The following is a 25,871-nucleotide window of genomic DNA, read 5'->3' as shown; positions in this document are numbered from 1 at the left end:
GATGACTGCTGCTGTAGTGGGGTGGTAGGAATGGGAGAAGGCAGCCATCCTGCGATGGACCAGAAAAGGTCCTGTTGCAGGCAGATTAGGATTGTCTTTCCCTCAGACCAAGTACCTGCTTCTGGACTAGAAAATTACATCCTTGGGTACCTTCATCTGCAATACCCTAGCTCTTTCTTTTCTACACTGTTTTACTTCATGAAATCTGGAGATGAAACAGATCGGCTTTATCTAACAATCCAATCCTCTTAGACCTTGCTGTGATAAACATTTCTTTTGGCAATAGCTCTACCTTATGCACTGCCCTTTCACTTGCTCTAACACAGCTGTTTGATGGACTGTACAGTGAACCACCCTGATTTGGGTGGAGGATAATCCCCTTCTGTGCTTTATTCAGCAGATTATTTTTAACCAGTCTAGTTCACCATGCAGTTTCCAAACAAGTCAGTGGGAGTCACTTAACCCACCATTTCCACAAAAAGTCTCAAGCCACAATTATAACATACATAACAAAGAGTAAAGTTTTATCGTGTCCCTGGTTTTGCATAATCTTGTCAATACCTGACCTTGCAGGGGCGGGAAGGTTGTTATAAAACACTTAGCTTAGGCCTAGACAAAAGATACGGGAACTCTCTTTATTCTTTTTAATCTCTAGCAATCCATGTCATGTATTTTTTTGCTAATTGGAGATAGGCAGGTACCAATCTCTGCATAGTTAGAGTATAATTTTGAAATTACACTCTGGGTAGGTGGCCAGGCAATACTCTATCTTCAACAGCGAAAAAAGGGAGTAGTAAGAGATTGCTGGGCTTTTTGTGGTTTTGTTTTTTTTTTTTTTCATTTGTTCTTTGAGGGAGTGGGAATCATTGTATTTCTTTCAACAGAAACCATCACAGGAAGCAGCTCTGAAAAAAGCAGCATAATGAAGGGTGCGACAAAGCAGATGAAAAGCTTTCAGAATTGTTTTTGTTCCTGCTGCTTATCAACTTTTTTACGCAGCAGAAAAATAGAGCTTTTGTTATGATCTGGGAGTGTTATTTATGCATCCACCAGCCTCAGCTTCCTGTGCTCCTTCCTTCACTTATTCCTTTTAAAGAATAGATCTCAACTACCACAATATCTAGAAGAATAAACAGTGTCTGTTAAACACACATGACATCAGTTCAGTGGCCACTCCCAGGAAACGTTTTGATGTCTTCTGAAACCCTCACGGGAGGTTGATTAAGATGGAACTCAGTTGTATAGTAAAGTTTTCTGGGAAGGTATTAGGAGATACAAAATGAATGTGGACGATGTTCTCCCCTCTAAGCTTTCATTGTGGTTTACTTTCTCCCTAGATTCCTTAAGGACTATTGCGAGAGTGGATGCTTCTCTGACTTAGACCTCATTGATAATTTGGGACCATCCATGCTGCTTAGTGACCGGCTAACATTTCTTGGTAAGAAGTGTCTACAGTTTTCATTCTGGTCTGTTATTTAGAACACGGTTAACTCCATGGAATTATCTGGATTTGTCTCTTCCTCCATCTGGCTACATCCTGTTCTAGTGATGAGGGTAAAGCAAATGATGGAAAGTGATTTGGGATGCAGCCTGCTTGCTACCAGGAGACTGCATTTCAGTCATAGTAGGCATCTGTTCTGCACTGCTTTGAGCAGGATAGTCTTGAATTCTGACACTTGTAGGTTTCCCCCTTCTTAGTCTTTTTCCAGACTGTATCACTACCTAGAGAGACTTTAAAATATTAGCAAACGCAATCTGGAAGACCTTAAGGGGCTTCCTTAGAAGAGTAAACCACTGGTTTAAGTTATTTTGACAATGCGATCATTTTACTAACTTCATAAAGTTCTCCAAAATCTCAACATCTTTTGTTGGTTCAGTGTGCCAATTTCAAACTCACTCAAACATAAGATCTCTCCTACCCTTTCACTATAGCAATTGTGCCAAATAACAGCGGAGGGCCTCCAGCTAGTTTCCTTTACATACCACAGCTTCCTTCTCCTGGCTGGCACAAGTGCGGGCTGTGGTAACCTGCCCATGTGGCTGCAGCTGCTCTGTGGCCTTTAATTAATGGACCAAGACAGGAAATTGAGCTAAAATGCATCTTTCTCTGGAGCTGTGGCAGTTAGCAAACTCAATTACTCGGGCCAAAATCTAATAGGAATTTGGAATAGCTCCAAATCCAATAGGAATTGGATTGACTCCCTTCTGGCTGACACCAGCATTACAGTGAGGGTGATCCTGAATTTGATCCATTCCCATTTGGTCCAAGCTTGCAAAACTGAAACTGTATTTCCTTCATTTAAACCTTATCCTAAATTAAGCCTAGAAGTTAACTGTGACATACCAAATTGGTAATCCCTCATATCTCTGTATGCCCAATGTCACCCAGTGACCCTTGCATCAGCCCCAAAGATTTGTAGTTTAATTGTGTAACTGTGTTTATAGAGAAATTACCTCCCTTTCTGCTTTTTATAAAAAATCCTGAAAGGCCTGAAAATATTTCTGCTTGTTTTTCCTTTGGAGGTTTTAGAAACATCAGGTGTACTTTTGCTGGACAACTTTCACATGTCTCTATCTTGAGCTCAAGCATTAGTCAAAGGTGAATCTGAATGGGAATCATTACTTCCAGTATTTTAACAGTTTAGTGGATACAAACAAAGCTGCAGAATAAAACTCACTTTCATCCTCAGCCAGTTCTCACATGCTGGATATTGATCTAACTAACTCTTAGCAAAAGCAAAACTTTCTACATTAACAAAGATCTCCATTTAAACAAGCAGGAAGACAGTGAAGCCTTTCAGACCTCCTGATACTCTGCGATATAAAAAAGAACATTCACCCCCCCGCCTCTCCCCTCCTGTTCCTGATTTTTGCAGACGCCACCAGTCTCTCTAAGCCACTCGTGCTGTTGCTCACCCTGCAAACACTCAGCACCAGACAGTATCAGTTAGTGAACAGGCTGGTTCAAACAGTAAACCTTGCCAAGGACAGTAACAGGTTTTTGGCTGCCTTTTCAGCCAGCCTCTATTTTAACCTTTCTTCATGCACAAAATTCCCATTCCCCGAGACTCACCGGCTTTGCAGACTCATTTCAGTTGGGGGTAGTTCTACCACAGGCTTCATGGGAGCAAACGGACTGCCTAACATCCAGTAACCCAGGCCTGAGCAGGTCTAACAGACACTGATGCCTTTTACCCTTCACCAACACCCACGTGTAGGGAAGTACCGAGAATTCCACCGGCTCTATGGGGAGAAGCGGTTTTCTGAAGCTGCCAAATTGCTTTTGATGTTGATGACGGCTCACATTGCTCCTTGCTCCTTCTGGATGACCCTGCTGACAGATGCCCTTCCCCTGCTGGAGCAGAAAGAGGTGAGCAGGCTGGTCATACATGACAAAGTCCCCCCTCCTTTCCTTTCTGCCTGACAAGGTATCTCAAAGTGGTGACCCCCTTTCTGCCCCCAGACTAGGACTTGCACTTCCAGTGCAAAAGAACTGTTTGTGGCAGTTCCAGAATCGCACAGCTGGAATGTCCTGTCAGTGGGAGCACATAGGACCCAGGATAGGAAAATTGACTCTTAACTTGGTTCGCTGCTTTTAGAAAACAGCAGTGGAATACATATATGCTGACAATTTAAACACACGCTGCATCCAGTTCCTTCTGGTACTTGGCTTGAGGATTTTTCTAGTGTGCTTCCTTCTTCTAAGACCAATTTTTGCTTTAAGATCCATCAAGAAAATGGCAGTTTAGTAATTACAGACCCATGACTGGATAAAGCCCAGAGCACCCCCTCTGACCTCACAGCTGACCCTCCTTTGTGCCAGAGGTGGCACTAGAGACCTCCCAAAGTCACTTCCAGCCTGAATTTCCTCTGATCCTGTGATTTAAAGGGTCAGAATGGATCTGTGGGAGTGTGAAAGCATTCTCTTCCTCTCAGCTGAGTTATCTTCTCAGACCGTGTGATGTCCTTAAACTTGCTTGTTTTCAGTAAATACTTCCATTTCCACAGGTCATATTTTCAGCAGAGCAGACTTACGAGTTGATGCGATGCCTGGAAGACTTGACAGCAGGGAAGTCAGATAAGCAGAAATTCCAGGTACCTCCTGTTTTGAGGACAACTGGATAACGAATCGGTGGGGCTGTGGGGAGGGTTGGGGAAAGCAAACTCTAAATTTATATTCCTATGTGGGGGCAGAAAAGAGGGAGAGCCTGAGTTACCGAGGCTGGTATGTGTTGTTATTTTTAAAGGCCAGCCAAATGAGGCATTATCAAGAGATATTTAAGTATACACAAAACCAGTACAGGAGTACTTTCACTCCTCACTCTACTGCTGATTTGGATTGGACTGTGATACTTTTCCAAGACAAATAATTGCAAATTACATGGGCAATGAAAAGCTGAGATGCTGCCGTCTAACAGCTTAAGCTATAAAACACTCCAGGTGCAGAACAGGGAGCCATTTGCTCCACATGCAAACCTCTGCAGCTGCCAGAAAAAGACAAGGCTTGGCAATGCTGTCTTGTGTTGATCTAAAAAGTAGGAAATGTAGCTTTTGCTCTTCTCAGGAGGTCCCCATGACAGGTAAATATACACTTCCTCTTAACGACCTGCATCCTCACTTTCCAAAACTCAGAAAAAGAACCTATCGCCAGCTTATTACTGTGTGTAGCAGTCTAACCCAAACTCTGCTCGCTTTTAGGATGATGACGTCGAGACTATGAAAGTGGAAATGCTGAGACTTGCTCTTGCACGAAATCTTGCACGAGTCATCGTCAAAGAAGGCACGTTGGAAGGATCTTGAAGACAGCAATACGTGATTTTACTCATCCTCTGTGGCTCACTGTACATAAACCTGACTGCTTTTCTAAGAATAAATGTCTTTTTTTGCATATTGCTTGAGGATTTGTTCTTGTCTTCCATAAATATAACTTTAAAAAGAAGTAAATGTAACTTGTAAGGAGCTGCATCAAAACGTTAAGGTTGCTTGTTCCAACGTGGTCTGGCAACCCTCCCCTGGTAAAGTAAACCTCACTACCAATGGCAGCATTACCTTGGCTTTTTCAGTTGCTTTACCTCTACACCCAGAACTGAAATTAAGCCCACCTTTTAAACCACTGGGGTTTTAGAAAACAGCAACTTCTCCGTTTTCGCTTAGTTTGGATGGTCTTGAGATGATGGGTTGAGTTTTAGGATTTCCAGAAACAGCACTTTACTCCACAAGCAGTCACTAGTAAGGGCTATCCACAAAGCAAAGTAAGGAAAACAATTTATTTAACGTGCAGCAGAACAAATGCATTTGAGATGTATATACAGTTATGGCTGTTCAGTATGAAGGAGGAACCTCACCCTACAGACAAGGAACATTCATAGTTTAATTTCCAAAGCTTTTAACAACACATTTCCACACAGCAGGACTTCAGCATCTTTCCAGTTGGCTGTACAGTGCAGGCAGTGCACTGCCGTTAACACTGAGAACAAAGCCATTCTTGCAGAAAGCACTTGTACTTTTCTGACTTCCTCAAAGTCACAGTGAGATTCGCGTGTAGGCATTTAAAGAAGTGAAACCTGCTTCCTCAGGACACACTACTGTGACCTAAGTACTACCCCCATGCGTACTCTGCCTAAAGTGCTGGCAAGAACATGTCTGAGCAAAAAGAATTCTCTCCTTGTCCCCTATTCTAGTCCATCGATTTAAAACTGCTTTCTTTAAGGATGCAAACAACGTACCCATCCCTCTCGCCTGCCTTCTATGTCAGGGAGCTGACAAGGCTGGGGTCTTCATAGGCTTCAGACCACGATTTTACAGCAAGTTCCTTGGCCAAGCTTTGATTCCACCTTCAGGGCTTCTACAACTTCCTGGTGCCTCTGATTAGGACCTCAGGCCTTCGAATCCACTGAGTTTTTTGCCTCTAGTGATTTTTACTTTGCAACACAGTAAAGAAAATTCAACTATAAATAACTCCAAGCTGCATTTGCAGTAATGGGTTTTACAGCCACCATTAATTCCAGCAGCACTTTTTCCTCTGAAGTTTTCTTCTTGCAACAGGCAGGGGTCTCCTCCTGCTGATTTTCTCAGCTCTTGAGCTGGCTGCTCCCATTCATAGTTTGGTAAGAGTTGTTGCTTGACAGCAGTGCTAGAAATGCTGAGCTTAGTGTCCAAGGACCCATCTTATCTGTGCTTTTGTCAATGGATGTTAAAAAGCCCGCTAATTTAAAACAGTCTGTTTCAAAGCTAGTTGAGGCACTGCTTGAGATTGGAAATTGAGAGGGAGACGGGAGGGACTACTAGAATCAAGTTCAAGCGATTTAAGCCTAGTTTCTGTGAGACTGTAGCTAGAGGGGTCAGCTCTTCTGCTGAGTGTTAGCGCAGAACACTGATGTCCAGCAAAACTGCTTTCCCCCTTGTGGAGACAATTGCACTTAGCCACTTAATAAAGGGAACAAATAAACCAGCGCATTAAACCCAGCACATGCATCATCACAGCCCAGTGGAGCCTTCCTTCCTTTCACTGTCTGCTTGTTTCTATTTAGATATCCTACAGCTCTATTGTTTAAATCTTGTATTTCATTGTATTCATCTCAATAAAACACAGTACTCAACTACAATAATAATACTGCCTGCATGAGGGGATGCGAGAGGCAACTCTCCTTATCCCTCGATTCAGTCACTGCACCTGATTAGTGATTGTAAAGACATTTCTGCAGTCCAGGTGCTGTCTTGGACCAATACTGACCACTCCTGTCCAGCCCTGTTTACCTCCTCATGACACATTTCCTCTTTTCCACACTATGGAATGCAATGAAGGCAGAAAAATAACCAGTGTAACCATTTGCATACAAAACTCAGCCCCAGCTGCCCCAAATGGATACAACAGGGAGACAGCTAGCAGTATAAAATAAATATAACAACTAAAGATACAGCAGTGTTGTACAGCACAAAGCGAGGGTCTGCTTACATTGGCCATTGGGAATGAAGCAGTGGAGGGGAAGGAAGGGAGCTAAGTGCCATTTCAGTGTAAAAAATAAGCATTCCCTCACGGAGCCAGCATTATTGCTCAACATGCTTAGCGAGTCAGGTCTGGCACTGAGAAAGTAAAAGTCCGAGGGAGGGCATGTGTAAGGGCTCTGCACTGAGGAAACTCATGGTGGCATCATTACCCCACCAGCCTGTAGGTATCTCCGGACAGCAGTACAGGAACAAGACAACTAAATCCCCTTCTGCTGACAGGTCTCCCCTCAAAATACAATAACTTCAAGTTTAATAGAGTGGAAGATAGAACCAGATTCACCCAGAGGTCAAGAAAAAAGCAGCCAGCACTGCCTGTTACTGGCTGCCACTCAATTCATACTTGGCATAAATGTCCCAGGACCCCTTCAACGTGGGGCAAAACATTCTGGACTAAAGCTACAAGCAGAGTGGTCAGGACATGTAAACAAAGCTGAACATCACCAGTGGATAGCATGTGTGTCCCTCCCCACGTCACATTCATTCCAGTCCTGTGGGATCCTTTCCTGGTCCTGTCACAGAGTCTCTGGCAGTGTCCTAAGGTCATAGATTCCCCCATTGCTCTACCGGGGGAAACTGATCCACTTCGCCAACCTCTGTGCTGGGCTGGTCTCCCAGTGTGAAGGTCAGTCTGTATCTCAGCCTCACTTTCTCCTGCAGGAAAGACAAAACCCAAGAGCAACATGAGAACAGCCCCAGTTGCTCCCAAACAAAACACTTCACTGTCACAGCTCTACAGAGAGCACAAGACTTCTGTTGCACATAGCAGGGAAAAGGGCCAAGGTTAGTTCAGTAGTTCAGCTATTTAGCAAACCAGAGTTATTTACCTTACAGTATTTATACCTCAAAAGTTTTATTGCTTGGCATGGAACATTAGGAGAAAAGCATGAATCACCGGTGATAATAGTTTGCACATAAGTGGCCAGCACCCATTGCTCAGCTGCTCTCCAGTGAGCCTGAAGAACACTGCTGCAATAGTTCCACATTTTCAAAATTAAATTCCTCATCATGTGGAAGAAGATAAAACAGTTCTTGCTTTGCAAAATTCCTAGTAAAACAGTAAGCAGGAGATGGAACCAGTCCTTCAATGAGGGGATCTCTACGTACCTCAAAGTTTTTCAACAATCCACCAAACCCCTCTGACATTTATCCTTTTGGATCTCAAAGATTTCAGCTGATACTTTAAGGACCCTTTTGCTGTAATTCTCAAGTAGTAACATCTAGATTTGTCAAATAATTAGAAACTACTTCAGCACACAGCTTTGAGCTTTATGGAGCAGGCTATTTCAATGAGTAACAACAGCAAGGAAAAACAGCTACTCAGAAAAGAAAGTGTTAACCACGTTGTTTCACTGGCCACAGGTACATCCTCAAAGAATAATGGAACAGACATGATCTGACATTTGTCTGTTGGTTCACGTCTGTCAGGCTATAGCCTCAACACAGCAAAAGTATTTCTACAGCACCAGCTAATTTGACATCAGTCTAATTATCATTAAAGCCAGGCACTTCCAGTGCATAAGGGAATCAGACAAGCTCCTGATACAGCTCTGATTGCTACCCTTTAATGCTGAGCCTTATATGACTGTTGCCCTTTTGCTGGGAGAAATGTACAGGTCCTTCTCATACCTTTCCTTGCTGACAAAGTCTGTTAAGGAAGAGACTATGTACAGCCTCCCTCTAGCCCTGAAATGAAACACCAACATTATGCAGTGACCATCTCTGGAGGGCAAGTTAGGAACAAACAGCTGTACCTGCTCAAATGTTTGGTCCAACCCCCTGTAGAATTCGGCTTACATCAAATTTGTCTGACAACAACAGGATAAATCCCACTGCCCCTCTCACCTTCGTAGGATTTGCCAGAAGCATGACTTGGGTGATGGCAGCAGGCGGCTGGATAGGACTGAATGGAGACAGCTCTGTTCCAGAGGGTGGCTGTAACTTCACTTTCATGGACTGCAAATGAAAAAGAAAGCGGAACCTCAGGGATTATCTCCTACCTTGGGGACAATGAAAGATGCATGCACAGGCTGGGGAGATAACAGCACACATCCAAACTAAAGAGAATCAATCCACATGCGAGGATGAGGAAACAAGAGCCAGCCCTGCTTGCACAACATGATAGGAACAGGTAGACTGACAAGTCAGTCCAGACTAAAAGCATGGGTCAGGTGAACACCAACAGCACCTTCCTATCAGAGTTATCTTCTGTCAGAGGTTTTAATGCAAACACCTTCACGATGGTGGGCAGAGCATAGCCGAGATTGGGCCAGTTTTGAAAACACAAAGCTGGCCATCCAAAATTATCTAGGTGCAGCAAGACTAGAATGGAACATATTGTCAGATTTAAGATGTCTGTTAAAATAGAACACTACCTGCAGTTCTTGACTTATCCTATTCAGTGTTTTCTGCCTCTGACAACCATCTTTATGTTTTGAAAACAGGCAGAGCACAGCCTATAGAAAAGTAGAACCAGGCTGTCCCAAGTCCCCGGGATCATACCCAGGCCTTCCCAAATGCAGAGTTTCATGTCGCCATGGGTCTGAGCCACGCACCTTCGGCACAGCAGCCTGCAGTACAATGTTCTTCACAGGAAGCGGTGCCGTGTTCAGCATTGAGACCACCATGACTAGCACATCCGACCTTCCCGGCGGGCACTCCCTGGCAAAGTGCAAGAGGATCCGGAAGCCATTCTTATCATAGGCTGTCACCGGGAGGGCACTGCCTACCGCAGAGAGAGAAGGGGAGAGGAATGCAGGTTTATGCTGCAGAAGACGATCTATAGCAGCATTAGGCAATCTGACTGTTTGGCTGGGACAACTCATCCCTTCGCTCTACTTCGTAAGCTTTGTCAAGAAGCTTTGCTTTTAAAAAATGTTCTGAGAAAGGTGAAAAACCTGAGATACTTACTGGGTTTAATGGATTCCAAGGGAACATGGACATTGGCCAAAGAAATTTCAGGGGCTTTCATGGGGCTGCCTTGCTGCTGGAATGACACTGGCTGCAAAAGAGGACTTCCTGAGCCAGCAGTGCAGCTGCTTGGGAAAGGAACTGGAGGTGCTCTAGGGGCAGTGGCTGGCAGCCCTGCAGGTGCTATTAATGGGGCAGAGGTGACAGTGGTTGGCAAAGTAACCCCAGGGAACACCGAGGGTGTCGCCATGCCTTGGGTGGCAGTCCTGGAAGAGAGACAGAAAAAACATGGGAAATTGAGCTGAAAGTGAAGCAGGCCACAAACCCAGAGATAACAGCAGATCACGAGGACAAAGCAGTGGCCCGGAGCCAGATTGGAGTCTGTGACTCATTATGGTCTCACATAAGAAAGAGAGCTACAAGGGAAGTGGTGGTGGTAGGGTTAGGCGTCACTTCTCTAAGTCCCCCCTTGGCAAAGGTGGCAAGGCTAAGATGGGCAAAGGCCTCTGTACCTGAGCAGCCTGTTCAACTTTACACCACACACTTCTATCAGGCAACAGTACAGCTGTTGTGCTCTACCTAGTAGTGCCTGCCTTTCCCTTCCAGAGGTGGGACCCTCGTATTAGTTTGTACACTGAAACCCTCTGAGAAGAAAAATCCCAATCACACATTTCTACCAAACCAGAGAGTTGAAAGTCTGCCTCTGAACCTGATGCTGCAGCAAGCTTGGCTTTCTAACTGTAGAGACAAAGCAAAGTCCAGGACTTTTGGTTACCCTTTAGCTTCTTCAAGGAGTTGTCCCAATGCATCCATCTTATGTGACATGTTGCTCCCCACAGAGGAGCTGAAGTACCCAGGAGCAGCTGGAATAGTCTTAGGAGGCCCTGCAGGGGCAGCCGGTACAGCAGAGAATACAAATGGTGCTGAGTTTGGTGCTGGGATGCTGGGAGCAGTCTGAGAGGCTGTGAAAGCAGAAGCCAGAGTCACTGACGTTCCACACGTGGTCTGTGGTGTGTGATGGAGAAGAGGGTTGCAAGTAGGGTTGCAAGCAACAGTCACCATCTTCGGATTAAAGAAATCCAGGTCCAACTGGTCATTCTGAAAGAGAGGACAAGTAGATGCTCTAACTCATTGCTACCCCACGTTGTAGAGATGGCACTGTTACAGAGGGAGATAGATTTACCGCAAAAACAGGTGCTGGGTGGCAAGCAGCAAAGTCTGTGGCCTATGTCAGGACTACATCTGATCTGTAATTTAAGCAAAGGAAGTGCTAATATCATGGGGGACAGATGGGAAACTGAGAAAGCCAGGTTCAAGGATGTCTACTCTGTTCAGATGCAGCTATCCCAGATCTTAGGGCTAAGCCAGACTTCCCCTGCGGAACGGCAGCCCCTCTGCCTAAATGTGTGATCACACATTTCTCCAAGGTGACAGAGTGTGTCCCAAGATCTCTCACAATGACAGCCCCTCCCTCCCTTCCCCTGAGACCCTCCTTTGTACCTCAAACATGCTCCACTGGTTGTTTTCTGATGTGTCCTTCATTGTTGTAGGGGCTGGGTCATTCAGGCCTGAAAGAAAAAATAACAAGTAGGTGACTGGAGGAGAAAATGAGTTAGGTGTCACCCCCGTGGCAGTTGTTTCAGTACCATCAAACTACTTGATCCAGCTCTGCCAGAGCCCAAGAACCTGATGAAAGACTGAAATGGGCTGCAAGTCTATGATGAGGAAGAGAGACTGACAGCACAAGTAGCTGACAGTCACCCCTTGCACACAGCTCTTCTAACCCTTCCTGATTTGCAGTGTCTTCCACTGTTCGTACCTGGGCTCCACAGGCAGGCATTCTGCAAGCTTCTATACGCAACCCCTCTAAGGCACCTTGCTCTTTAGCACAGCCGCAAAGTCAGGGGTGAAATCTGTACCAAACTGCAGCCTGCATGTCCAAGCACCTACAGAGATCAGACTGCAATTACACTCAACTGTTATTTCACTTGCAGCCTACTCTGGGAAGATCAGTTTTTAATACTGACCCACTGACCGGGTCTTCTATTCAGGATTATGCAAGGGAGCGTCCCCTGGACTTCTCTAGAAAGCAAAGGCATCTCATGCTCCTTTTAGGCATGCCACATGCGCAGCCAGCCCTCACACATATGCTGAAGGAAGAAAGCAGTCTTTTTTAGGCATGAATTGAGTAGCTCTTTTCTGAGCCCCTCAGTGTCTTACCTAAGCACAGAAGCTCCTCATCCAGCAAGGAAAGAGAGCTGGCCATGCTGCTCTGCTGAGTGGGTGCGGCTTCCACTTGGCTAGAGGAACTGCTCCGCAACTGTGTGAACGTCTGGGGAGGAGGCGGGAGAATGGGGATTTCTGCTGGGGCTGGGGCTACTGTGGGGGCTGGCGTCAGGGTGGTGGGTGGCATTGGAGGTGACGGGGTGCTGGTGACATCCAGTCCAGCAAGGTCAATGAGGGTGTTGAGATTACTTGTGGAGTTACTCCCTGCAGCGAACAGGAGAAGAGCACTACTAGGAAAGAAGGCAAAAGGCTCAGAGCAAACCCAATGTACAGAAGAAATTATCAGAGAGATGGTTTAGATAACACAGATCCTCATTTAATCATGGCTTATGGCTCTTTATAACCCAGATACTTAGGAAATTTCTATCTAAAAAGCAACATCTGCTCCAACCACTGCTCCTTCCCCAGTGCTTCTTGTGGCATAATTCGTAGTCTTTTCAAAATCTTTTGAGCTCAGATGAGGCTTTGGGAGATCCTACAGAATTACAATCAACAAAGGCTACCAGCGAGCTAGAGAGCTGAGGAAAATTCATACTGTCTGGATCTAGAATTCCTTTCATATTTAGGACAGTCTTGTACCAATAAGATGCTGTCAGGCAACATGATGCATTCCTCTGCTGCTCTCCATGCAGAAATGTGTAAGTGACTCCCAAATGGTAATTCTGCCACACACATGTCCAGAGCTTTCAATGGTGAAAGTGAAGTGTAAAGTGGGCAACTGGCCTAAATTCACAAATGGAATTGCTGGCAAAGCCAGGACCCCTGGCCTAGCTCCCTCTCTCCTGTTATTTTCCTTTTGATAAAATCATCCTCTTCTTACATGTCACCATTAAGAAACAGGACAAATGTGGAGAGGAAAGCGTATGAGAACTTCCAGCCACACAAACTGCTCAGATGCAGATTTGCTACTGATGTTACTAAAGGTTTCAGTAACATGGAACAAGCAATAGAAAATGCAAAGCTGCAGTACTGTTGCTCAGAATTGTCTATCCACGGCTTAGGACGTGTCTTGTCCCCCTCTGATTCACAAACTGTTGGCCACAAGAACCACCAATAGCCTACTTCACCACAATTAATAGGAAACCCCATCCAAAAGACTTAGAATTGTAGGATTCAAAATTAAACAGTTGATTTCCCAGGAACTCACCTTCCACTACAGACATCACAGGGAGATCCACTTCACCATTGATCACTTGCCCCTCTATTATTTTTTTATAGGAATTTATCACACGGGATAAATTGTCACTGGCCTGCAGAATATCCCCTATATGCAAAAGAGACAAAAACGACCTCCACGACTTTAGTAACTCTGCTCCCACTAATGCTGAGAGTACTCAGTTATCAACTAAATAATCAGCAAGAAAAAACATAATTATGTGGCTATGAGCTCCATTACTCTCTTTGCCATGCTTCTCTAAGCAATACCCTGACCTTTCTAGGTCCATGCACTTTAGAGTAACAATGAAAAAATGAGTCCAAGGCTTTGTTCCCCACCAACTTCCTTCCCCTTCCAAAGCAGCAGCTGTCCCTCATTATCGCCCCCAGCCTCCCTAACCACCAACTCTACTGTCAAGTCCTTGCCTGAATTTAAATGGTAAGCACAAAGAGGCAAGGATCTTGTCTTTTATCTGCTTGCTCAAAGCAAAGTGCATTCACAATGAAGAGGTGTCTTTACAGCAGTCATTCCCTTGCTGAACCGTTGCACAGTCATAGGTCACAAAAGCAATTAAAAAAGGAGAAGTGCAGTTTTGTTTACCCAAACTGCTGTCATTGTCCTCTGTCTCACTGGCTAGCTTGAATAATGTCCGTCTTTTGGTTTCACACCTTTCATAGAGCTCCTAGGAAGACAGATTAGGACAAAGGGTTTCATCAGCCAGGAGCCACTGTCAGCAATACCAGTCAGCACAGAATGACTGCCCAGGCATGCACTGGAAAGCCTAGAATAGAGAAACCATTCTCCCTGTGCTGAACGTGCCAGTGTGGCTGGACAACCAAGATCCCCTGTCCCTGCCCCATTAACAAAGCTGTGAAGCATTACATTAGCCTGGGAGTCTAAACACAACCTGCATTTTCAACACAACATCTCTCAGTCCTCCCTCACATCAGCACCTATGGCCAGCTCTAGTCCAAAAGAGATGATCGTTCCTTGTATTACAGCAGTCCCTAAAGGCGTGAGGAAGAGCAGAATTGTGCTTCAACAATTATGCTGCAACCACTAGGGAGTCTGCAACCACACAGAAGAAAGATGGCAAGGAAATGTTTCACAGAAACAAACCAGTTTCTTAAGCTTCTTACCATCGTTTCAGGAGGTTGTTGTTAAAAATGAGTCGTTTTAACTTTTTAAATTAGATAAGGTGCAACTCTTCAAGGCCCTGGGCCTCCCCAACCACCCCTGGTGGCTGTTTTGATTTTTACCTTCTTGATGTTCTCCCAACCTTATAACACTAGCTAAAATGCTTCCTTTGAAGGGGAGGACATATTTTCTGCCCCATTCAGCCTTTAGTTTATCCATCCACAGTGCTGTGAGGGACAGTTATTATCTGCAATCAGGGTGTCCTAATAGAAGCATGAATTACAGAATTGCAGCTTCTTGATTCTGCCACGCTGCATCTTTGGAGGACATCTGTACCTCACTTCAAGTGTATGCAAAACCAAGCTATTACCCACTGAGTCCTTTGATGAAAGTTGTTAAACACATGGTTATTTTCTTTCCTGCTGTTTCCAACAACTGCTCTTGTTTCCCGCCATTGCTCTCCATTTTATTGCACTGTGTGTAATTCTCTGCAAAACTCAAGTCTGTAAGAAGAAAGGACTGACTCCAGGATTTCTGGGAAGAAGGAGCAGCTGAGACCCACCTTCATGAGTTCTCTATCAGCCTCTGATGAGTCCTCTTTGCTGTAATGAACTAACATCTCATTCAGCAGCTTCACGTTGTTATTTACTTCCTCCAGCGTGTGCATGCGTTTTGTCACTTTTTGAATCCGAGCCTCATCCTCCAGGGTATAAAATACAGACAAAAAATGAGTTTCCCTGTAAAGGTCCACAGTATCACAACAGCAGGTATTATCTGTAAATCATGTCAAGTAATGTCTATTTATGGTTAAGTTAGAAAAAAAAGAACAACTTTCCATTCATGTGAAGCTTTGCTTATTTTATTATCTTTTCACCACCATTGTGAAATGATAAGAAAACCCCGTATTTCCAAAAAGTCTCATCAAATAAACTTCAATGTATAATTATACCACTAAAACCAGAAAAGTTCCCAAAAGTTCCTTTCTAGCCTTTTCAGAAGGTTTTTTTTTTTGGTCACTTGATGCCATTTTACGAAAAAGATGTGTTTGAAGAAAAACATTTACTAAGAACAACAAGCACTCTCTGGTAGAAAATGTCCACCCATCTCTGATTTGAGATTCCAACTAAAGATGTAGGAGAGTCTGCCCTGGGGACAAGAGAAGCTTGAATGGAAACATTTCAGTAACCTATACATCCTCTTCAGTCTAGAAGCTATCCTCTTTTTTTTGCCAGAATCACAGTGAGTCATTTCCTGGACTCCGGAGTTTCTAATAACTGCCATGGGTGGATGCATCACAGCTCTACAAACAGGAAGGTGTTTCCATGAAGACTGCTTATGAGAAGACCCAGTCCAATGACTTGGTCCTCAGTATCCAGGGGTGGTACTGCAATGCTCCCACCAAACCCTGACGTGAAATACCATCTTGAGTGATGAGAACATAGTTAATTACAACAAGGAGCATTCAATCCTTGCCCCTTCTTGCCCTGTCCTGCACCAGAGACACCAACTGTAGACGTTTTTGTGATACAAACATCTCCCAGTTGCGAGCTAGAGTCAAAATTACAATGCATTCATATCACACAGAGCCTTACTAAGTCATCAGATGGCACCCCCTTTATGCCGGTAACCACGGGGACTAGATGCAAGTTAGCACTGTTAGAGGTTTTAAAAAATAATAAAAGGCTGGATGTCGCCGATGGTCAGTCTCATTCAGTCCCCACAACTTAAGTAAGGAATGTACTAACGCAATACTCCCGGAGCTTGAAAAACCCAGGTTCTGCCATTCACATGATCCTAAAGCTCTCCACCATTTTGAAGTCAAATTGCTTAAAACCTGGAAAGCAGATTGCTGACTGGGACCAATCCTACAGGAATTTCTTACCTCCTTTACCATGGATTTTATAAGCTTGTTGGCCTCTTGTAAATCATCTGGGTTTTTGCTTTTCAGCAGTTTGGCTAGAAGCTGTAAGACAAGAGGAGGTTATTCAGGAAACAAATAAAGACCCTTTGGCAAACGGAAGCAGCGAAAGGAATCTAAGTGAACAATTTAGGGGAAAAAAGATACAGCCCACTATTACAAAGCTTACATTGCTTTCATAGTTACAGTGACTTCAGCAGGAGTCATTTATCGTTTATTATTTTATGTGAGTTGCTGCATTCTTGCTTCTACACAGGACATAAACTGTGAAATCTCAGAGACTTCTGACACTTGATAATTATTCCCCCCATACTTCATTTTTGGTCCTGTGTGTGAAACGTTCTCTGCCTTCTAGTACTACAGCAGGATGGCATAATGGTAACACAGACAAGGCCTTAACTGGAACTTCAGGTTAGGCAGGTGGACAAAGCAATGAGTTCTGTGAAAGCACACACCACCACCCCAAAAATAAAAGCTGAATTAATATACTTTACTTCCTTATTCTAAATGTCCATTGAGTAATCACTTTTCATTAGTGATTACAACACAAGTCTTCATTGTACCTTGGATTTCTCCTCATCATCAAACACAGGGTTTTTGGGACGAGGCGGTGGAGAAGGAATCAGGGTTCTGTCTGCAGGAATCACAGGATCAAACATAACAATCCCTGAAAGCAGAAAGGGAACCCACGTGAGTTTGCACATGCAGTCACACCAGGCAGTGCATCCAGTTATTTGCAGGCTGCTATCAAAGTGAACACGCAGCCCATCTGTCCATTGATACTAGCACGCTGTTCTAATGAACAATATAGGATCAAAATCACTGAGCATGCTAACTGGAAAAACAAAGAAAGTTTTCTTTGATAAAGGCCAAAACCCCAGAAAATGTGTTGCCATGTCCATATTGCTCCTTTAATAACTCAGTATAATCAATAGCTCTCCACTATTTGTCTTTCCCCCTTTCACTTTAGCTGTTGAACCACTAAGAGAAGTCCCAGACAACCCAGCTTTGTGCAAACTCAAGGGCATGACATTTGTTTGTATAAATGAGCTGAGCAGGAAAGCAGACAGCAATGCAAAATGGAGTGATAAGCAGACTCCTAACCACGAGTGGGGAAAGAGCTAAGCTCCCTGCTTGTTCCATTGTCAAATCCTTAGATTTGTGCTCTACCTCATGAACTTTCCTGGAACCAATTTTTCTTGCATTGAAGCCGCATGCTTCTCAGCTGAGCTTTTTTCACTGTGCCTTCACAAGAAATTTATATCAGTTGAACTAAAGGTACAATTGTAAAGTGATCTAGTTAAAAGAACACAAAAGGCTACATGGAGGCTTTTATTTCACTTTAAATTAGACTTGTTCAAATCATTTAATAAGTAGTTCCAGAAAAAATCAAAAAAGGCCCTGCAAACCAAAACAAAAGTGTTTGCAAGGTGTTTAACTAACCTAGTTAAAAAAGCCAATCCAACCCAGCCCAAGGCATTTAAATATAACGAGAAGTTTTTCAGGGAACTTCTCCCTTGCTCTGTCTCTCCTCAGAGCTTGCCTTGACCCCTGTAAGGAGCTGTATGTTTTGTGACACTCCTGCTTAAAGCACAGGCTGGAGAGAATGCAGGAATGAGCAGCTAGCTTCCTACCTTGTCGCTTCAGCATGTAGTAGGCATCCTTGATTTTGGATTCTTCTGGCAATGCCACTGTCCAGCTATACAGCAATTCAATGACTTTAGTCTTCACCTTCTCCGAGACTCTGTCTCCTAGGTACTAAGAGCGGAAAGAGATGTAAATTCTCCACATTCTTCCTTTCTTTTTAAAAATAAAGCCCAAACCCAGAGAATGGAAGTTCAGTGATATACATTAAAAGGTGTATAATCCAAGTTCCAAGATGATCTAAGATACATCTTATATTAGGAGGAAAAAATGCTCCTCTAATATATTTGAAATAACAGTGAAGAGAAGCTTTGTGATTATCTTCAGCAAAATGAAAAGCAGCTATTCTGTCGGTTTCAGGATTTTGCTATTTAAAAATTACAACAATACAGATAACCACCCCCTCCCCTGTCTTACAGGAAAGAATCTGGAAATTCTTTGCTGCGTCAATTATGCCGTGGGGTGCCTCTGTCCATTTTTTGCCACGTTAAACTGATCATGAATGTTGAGGGACTTAGCCAGGCTCTTTACACAGCAAGTCAGCAGCAGAGTGAGGACTAGAACTCTATGATGTGTTGCCAAGTCTCTTATTTTAACCTCTGCATGACACCTCTCTTCCACTGATGCTGGAGTTTTCTTTGCTTTTTAAAAAAACACAGCCCAAGCTTTAGAAGCCCTTGAGTTACATGAAGAATTAGAACAGTACAAAGACTGTACTGATGGTAAATAAGTACAACTTACTGAGAAAAATAGTAAGCAGAGTGTAAAAAAAACCAAACCAAAACAAACCACACTCAGCTAACAAATGCTCTTGAATATAGGCTAATAAATGCAATGAGCCAGACAGAGCACTGCAAACATTTTGGATGTTGCATGTAGCTTACGGAGGCCAAACAAAAAGTAAATACAGCCATAAGGCTCAGGGACTAACCTTTGGAGACACAACTTTTATTAACTCATTTAGAAAGCGAAACTTCCCTACTTCATTATGAAATCTTCTCCCACAATTCTTCATACAAGCTTCCAGCACCTGCATTCAAGTAACAAAAACAGGGTCTGAAATGAACACCAAAACCCTACAATAACAGCGTAGCTGTGTTCTGCTTATAGGGGAACTGAAGGACCCATGTCAGTGAGACACGTATTCCTGCTCTGCGATACAGGCATGAATCTCCGATCTTTAGGGATGACACATCAAGACAGGCCGGTCTCCCATCTATACATGGGTCTCAGCCATGTATACATGGGTCTAAGTTATCTCACCATTAGGTCTCATAACAATGAACACAAATCTTACTTGAAGATAACAAACGAAAGCAGCTGAAACTAAACCAGAGTTATTTCTGACTGCTCTATTGCTAATGAGCAATCTGGACACTTCAGTTACGTAACTGTGCTCCCTCTCACTGTCCACTCCCTCCCAGCAGAAGGGAATCAGGGCATTCAACCCCAGAACTAGCCCCAGCTAACCCCACTGACACACACTGTGCCCCCCTTATACTCTGCACAGATGACGTAAAATGATATATAACCGGATTAAAGAGGAGGGGTAAGGACTACCTACTGTCAAGGCTTGGACTGCCTCCCATTCCTGTGGCGACTGGATTTTATGAGCCAGGAGTCTCACAGCTATCTGTGGCCTGAAACAAAGCAGATCCCCATTACAAACAAAGCAGGTGAATACGCTGAAGGATTTTCACACTTTCACAAATTCTGCTGTTTAAACGAGATGTCTTTCATACAATTAAAAGGAAATGCCATTTAGTGCTTTTTATCTTTCCATCAGTGTACAAAGGCTAACAAGAAATGTTCTTTGTAAGCCTAGGTGTTTGCACGGATGAAAGGAAGCGAGGGCTGGTAGTCTAAGACAGCAATTCCAGATTCCTCCTTGGGAGTGGCCAAACAACTCCCAGTACAGTCTCCATCCCAGGAAATCATTTCTCTTGCATTAGTTTCCTTTTTCCAGAAGAAAACACTTCTTCCTTAGCTCACAGGAATGCTATGAGCCAGGAGGTTTCCTCAGTTAAGCGTTGTAAAGATTTTAAAGATGTGAAGCCCCACCAGGCACTAAGAGTTATAATCCCATTTTACAGACTGACAAACAGAATAATTTTGGCTAGATGAGAACCCTGCAGCTGCAGAAGCTGACATTAGAGGCAGATTCAGAATTCCCATTTTCCTAGTGCTCAATCTGTGTACAAGCCATGCTGCCTTTCACAGAAGAGAAATCACACTTCATAGCACCTTGTTTCTTTTGTAGCCAGATCTTCCTTGTGATATCAGTATATATAAAAGAAAACATGAAAGTTTGATGATGAAATTATCTATTTTAAACTGTGAATGTTAATTTATTAAGTCTAGAGCGGTTTGGGACACCCACCCTTCAAGTTCTTTGTTGATCTGGTCACAGAATCCGATGATGTATTCCCAGTCTTCTTGCCTATTGGATGGGTTAGTGGCTTTATCTTTGGTAAGGGAAAGAGAACATATTACCAATCAAGCAAAAGAAACAGTATAAAATGTCACGCACTTCCTAGAGAAAAGCATTTGACATCCATTGCCAACTATAAAAAAGGAGAAAGAAGTTCACACATGGTATGCCTGTTCAGGGAAAAGGGTGTGTCCAAGTTGAGACATTCAACTATCCAGCAAGAATCACTGCTTTCCAAAAAAACAGGTGCCAAATCTCAAGTACTTAGAAACATGCTATTTCCATACTCTAAATGAGAGTACAAGATAAAATAATTGAGCTCACACAGTTTCCCTCTGCCTGAAATGCTATCTCTTTTTATTTGGCTATAACATTAAACTCCTTAAAGGCTAAACCCTCACACTTCTACATAGGAAATTATTTCTGTATTCCCTGGGAGTTTTGTAGAAGTAAGAGCTGGAACATCAGATGTTTAATATAAGTCATTTAGCATTAACACTTGTTTTTAGAGTGCCAGCTGATTTGTTAGATCATTAGCACTTCTCCTGGGAATTATGAACTGAAATTTATTATTATATTTTGAGTTGTTCTTGCAAGTAATAAACTCCACAGCCCGTACCTGATCAGGAATTATATATATGCTACATGCTCAAAATGAGAAACCGATGTTCTACTGACTGGACTATTTCAGGCTCCTGAAGGATCCTCCCTCGGGTACCAGGACCTCGCTTACTGTACTGATTGAAGAATAGTAAGGCTATCAGCATCTTTTTTTGTTATGAATGCATCTTCTCCATGTATTCTACTTAATTCTGATGGAGCACTGAATTTACAGTAGACCAGATTCCTGCTTTAACCTAATTTTCCAGCCAAGATGACTGGACATGATGATTTTTCTTTCTTATAAGGGAAAAAACAACACACTGTAGCTATATATTTAAGGGCTGGCATTTAAGAATCCTTCCTCAAAATTTCAATACAATGGAAATAGATACAGAAAGAAAATATTGCTTAGCCAGATAGTATAGAGCAGGGAAAGAAGGACAGGAAAAAAACCAGCACACATCCCTGTACTTTCATCACAGAGGGAAGCATAACAAAATAAACACATGCTACATTACAAAGTGTCATTTTTTATTATCATTAAAACACATCCTTTTATCTTTCCACAGGCAGATAAAAACAGCTGTCAAACACGTACTCTGAAACCTCACTTTCACAGTGCACCTTAGTCCTCCCCTACTGTGGCAGTCCTAGAAGGTTTGCTCATATTTTCCTCCTCACAAAAGGATAGTTGTAAAGCAATTTTGTAAATTGTTCCATGGATTGCACCTGCAGAGGCGAATCTCTGTGCCCGCTGCTGACATTCTTGGGACCCTAGATAAGCAAAAGGTGGCAGCTAGGGAGGACTAACTGTAGGATCACATCTTGTTGCACTAGCTAAGCTACCAAGCTTTTTTTTTAAACTCAAGAGATTCAAGGGAGGCTTAGTTTAAAATGCAGCTGCTGCAGAGCCAAGAAACTGTTCAAAACGTATGTGCCACTTAAACCTTATTACCACACCCACAACTGCTAAACAGTTCCGAACATCCCCAAAGATTTCTTGGAACAACACTGGATTATTTCATGCTTTCAGATTGGGTTCAGATTCATCGAAGCTTTTGCACCAAAAGCTCTCACATAAAGATAGCAAAGTGTCAGAAGGAGATTACTGAAGGGAAGTTATGATCCACATAACTATTTCTAACATTCATAAAATGTCCATGTGAAAGCCCAGTTCATAAAAGTTAATAAGCTTGACCAGGAGTCCTGCCCTGGCTCTGGAGATTGGTGTGTTTGCATGACAGAACGCACTGGTGTGTATGGATAGCTAAACTGATTTGGATACCAATCTCAGTACAGCCACATGAACATAGCATCCCAGGTGAGCTAAATTACCTTGCTTAACCTTTTCAGGAGATCCCTACATGAAGCTGCATCACATCTATGAAGGCATAACCTAAAATCCTCTATATTTATGCAGAACTCTTAAAACGTGGCCAGGGAGCTCCTCTGCACTGCCTTATAAATACACTTCAACCCTTATATGCAAGGATTTGTTCGAGGAAGAAGAGTTTGGTGCTCTGGAATACCAAATCCTTGGCTCCTCTGTTGAAACTGCCAACAAAAGCCCATTTGGTACTGGTTATAAAGTTTGCTTTCAGAGACACTTGTCTACCAGGTCCCATCCTGAAAAACCCATTTCACATTGGCAGTGAAGTGAATCTGAATTAGCAACCTGGGAACAAAAGTCTCAGCACTACCCAGGTCCTGCCACCATGTCTGCCTTAGCTTTCAGACATGCGCTTAGGACATATAAAGTTGCTTCATACCTGACCTAAGCGTCAGAGCCATTCAGCCCTCAGTTGCTCTGCTAAACCCTGAAACACTAATGAGTCAACATTCAGATGCATCATTAGCTATGAAACAAAGGTGCTTATTTTCTCTGTTGGGACACAGAGAACCACAGAACATTAATTGACTGGAAATGAATGCTCACATTTTCCTGGGTTTACTTCTCCACCGAAATGAGACAAAAGCCATCTCAACAAAGGGTTTCCCCAGGTGAGGCTTAGCATATGAATTGGGAATCCCCAGCCCAAGCAAGTCGAGTCTAAAGGTCAGATTCTGTTTGTATTCCCAGGAGGAGGAGGAGAATGCTGACCCATGACAATACAAGGAAAAAAGAAATGAAGACAATCATAATACTTTGTCCATCTGCATCTATTACATAGCTGGACATTGCCTAAGCCTGACATGAGTGTGATACAATAAGCTTCCTTTTGGATGCAGTAGAAAAGGCAGGGCTAAAGTCAAAGGATGCAGCTGTGTTTGTACAACTGACATTATTTTCTAACCTCCTCTTCTATTTCATCTAAGCGCAGAAGAAGAGCCTGCCGGCAAGGAGAGAACAGAAAGGATCATCTCCTCTCATCCCAGCTGCCTGAAATGAGGCAGGAGACATGAAGATGCTAGATCATCACTGGCTGAAGTGTAGATCTTGCTGCAATATTAGGACACGAGGATGATGTTACTTCATGGGTCTATGACTCCACCTGATGACAGAGACAGGGCAGCGTGGAAGGCTGCATACCACTGGTACAGAAAAAAAATCACTGGCAAGAAGAAATTTTCCATCTTCCTGTGACTGGGAAGTTGGCTGTGCTGCTGAGCAATTCTGGCCCTTCCCTTTAGTAAGGGCACAGCAGGTGCACACCCTCAAGGTTAGCATTAGACACGGCACAGCTTTGTGATGGTTACAAGAAAAAGAAACCTCAGGAGGCCCGGTGAAAGCACTCAGATGCACCAGCCTTTGTACGCTGCCTTCCTGGTCTGCACGACTCCTCTGGTAATTTACGTACACTAAATGCTCCGTGCTCCCCTACAATGGGAGGAGCGATATAATCACACCAGCACAAATCACTGTAGCAGTGACCAGGCATAAATGCATCCTCTTAAATGAGAGAGCAACACTCAAGCCTGGAAAAATGTGAACACCTCTGCAATCAGGCGCACTGCAATATTTCTTACAGCGAGTAAGGCCTTTGCAACACTACCCTTCAGCATATGTTCTCCGGTGCAGAATATCCTACTGCTTGGCCAAGAAGAGATAACTTCTCTCCTAACTTCCACAAATAAAAAATAACCCCACAAAACAAAGAGTCAGGAAGCTTTCCAGGCTAAACAACCTAAAATATCCTTCCTACCAGAGATATTGTCACATACAAACTGAACTTGTTGAGTCAGTTCTCCTCGGAGAAAGATTAAAAGGAAGGGGTGTGGGTGTTTTTTCATGTGTCTCACTGTTTACAATAAAAGATATTTTCAAACTGTGGGAGTTCAGAGGAGGAGCAAAAATGGTAAGGAGACAGAAGGGATTGATCTAAAATGAGAAGTAAGAGCTGAAAATGTAATTTAGCCAGTAACTCCTATAACAGATGATGATACCATGTATGTGCTTGAATTTTATTAACAATACCAAGAAATCTTGTTTATGGAAGGGTAACTGTAAAATGGTAACAGGTTTTATACTCTAAGGTATATAGAGTAATGACCATCTTCTGCTGTTTGCCTAGTGCCCAACTACTTAGGAACTTCACTCACTGCTGTAATCAAACAAGTAACTATTAAAAAAAGAAGAAAATCTAGGCAACAAGCTAGTGATGTGCAGGACAGCCTCCAAGGGACAGCAGCAGGAGCCCCTGAGAGTGGAATACATGAAAAACAATTACTGTTATGACTGATTCATTCAAGAATCACCTCCTGATCCACTGGTGCTGAGTCGGGATCCCGCAGCGTCAGGTTCTGTACAGCCAACAGCCCAAAAGCCAGCCGACTCACAGCACGGACAGACACAACAAGGAGATACTTAGCAAGGGCTGTGGATGAACAAGCCATGGGTTTTTTTTCCCCCTCTCTCTAACCTTTAAGATTCTGTGATAAAAAATACCTTATCTTGACAAAGGACTTTTAAATATTCCAGTCTGTATGGAATGGACATCCATAACTCCTACCATGAAACTGCAGCTAGGCATAAAGCAGTATTTGTCTGCTTGAAAATCATGGTTGTATAACACACGAATACAATTTATTTGGGAAATCCCTACAATTCTCAACCTCACAAACAGCACTAAGGCTGTACACTTAGCTAACCAAAATCCAGGCGACAGAAGAAGAAACAGCAGAGACAGACACATACCGTGAGCCTTTATGGTCAAAAAAAAGCAATAGCTTTGCAGGTGCTGAGCAAGGTGAGCTACAAACTTGCCCATTCCTCACACCTCCCAACAAGCAACTTGATTAACGGACCCAAACTGGTGTTGTGCCCCTAAAACCATAGTTCTGCATCTCTCCTTCATTGCTGCTGTCGCACCGCGGGCGCTGGACACCCGAGCGGGCGCGTCGGTGGCAGTGACCACCGGGAAGAGGGGAGGCCAGGCAGGCGGAGGTCTCTGCTCCGGGGGGCCGTCCCCAGGGTGCTCACACCCGTCTCAGCCTCCCCTGGACGGCACCGCCATGGCCACGGTTACGGCCACGGCCAGCTGAGGGGCCCCCGCTGAGGGGGCGGCGGGGAAGGCCGGGAGGAGGGCTGCCGTGAGGCGATGGAAAGGGCCCGGGTGGAGGGGCCGGGGCTGAGGGAGCCTGAGGGGGGCTCGGCCGAAGGGAGCGGGGCTGGGAGGCTGAGAGCCCCCGGCCAGGGAGGCTGAGGGGAGGGGGGCTGAGGGGAGGGGCGGGGCGGGGGGGGGGGGCCCCGTGGGGTACTCACTCAGCCACGACTCCAGGCTCTCCCCTTCCCCCTCCGCCATGTTGCAGGCCCGGCCCAAGGCCCCGCCCCGGCCGCGCGA

At 44.0% G+C, this 25,871-nt stretch overlaps 2 protein-coding genes across 8 annotated transcripts in view; one reads left to right on the top strand and one right to left on the bottom strand.

Annotated features, from left to right (window-relative positions):
* The window catches only part of NUP85 (nucleoporin 85), a 12,466-nt gene extending 7,573 nt beyond the window's left edge, over positions 1-4,893 (top strand). For both annotated transcript variants that reach the window (XM_075170043.1, XM_075170042.1), the window contains 4 exons: positions 1,338-1,438; positions 3,219-3,370; positions 4,009-4,095; positions 4,699-4,893. In XM_075170043.1, the coding sequence (XP_075026144.1) occupies positions 1,338-1,438; positions 3,219-3,370; positions 4,009-4,095; positions 4,699-4,800 (442 nt within the window). In that variant the 3' untranslated portion in view covers positions 4,801-4,893. The remainder of the gene's footprint in view (positions 1-1,337; positions 1,439-3,218; positions 3,371-4,008; positions 4,096-4,698) is intronic.
* Positions 3,218-25,871, bottom strand: GGA3 (golgi associated, gamma adaptin ear containing, ARF binding protein 3). Of its 6 annotated transcripts, none has more exons than XM_075170034.1 (17): positions 25,793-25,871; positions 20,437-20,521; positions 19,621-19,696; positions 18,988-19,086; positions 18,047-18,170; positions 16,976-17,079; positions 16,377-16,457; positions 15,057-15,194; positions 13,958-14,039; positions 13,349-13,465; positions 12,136-12,405; positions 11,416-11,483; positions 10,691-11,013; positions 9,916-10,181; positions 9,561-9,730; positions 8,851-8,961; positions 3,218-7,659 (listed from the first exon to the last, which is right to left on the bottom strand). In XM_075170034.1, the coding sequence occupies exons 1-17, from the start codon at positions 25,830-25,832 to the stop codon at positions 7,549-7,551; spliced, it is 2,265 nt and encodes a 754-aa protein (XP_075026135.1). In that variant the 5' UTR covers positions 25,833-25,871; the 3' UTR covers positions 3,218-7,548. The 6 variants fall into 6 exon arrangements, with proteins under 6 accessions (XP_075026135.1, XP_075026139.1, XP_075026141.1 ...); XM_075170038.1 differs by having other exon boundaries at positions 20,437-20,496; positions 25,793-25,837; XM_075170040.1 differs by lacking the exon at positions 25,793-25,871 and adding an exon at positions 24,787-24,861.

This window comes from Calonectris borealis, chromosome 20 (assembly GCF_964195595.1).
Source record: "Calonectris borealis chromosome 20, bCalBor7.hap1.2, whole genome shotgun sequence".
In the NCBI taxonomy this organism is placed as follows: domain Eukaryota; kingdom Metazoa; phylum Chordata; class Aves; order Procellariiformes; family Procellariidae; genus Calonectris; species Calonectris borealis.
This window is presented reverse-complemented; position numbering and strand designations above follow the sequence as displayed.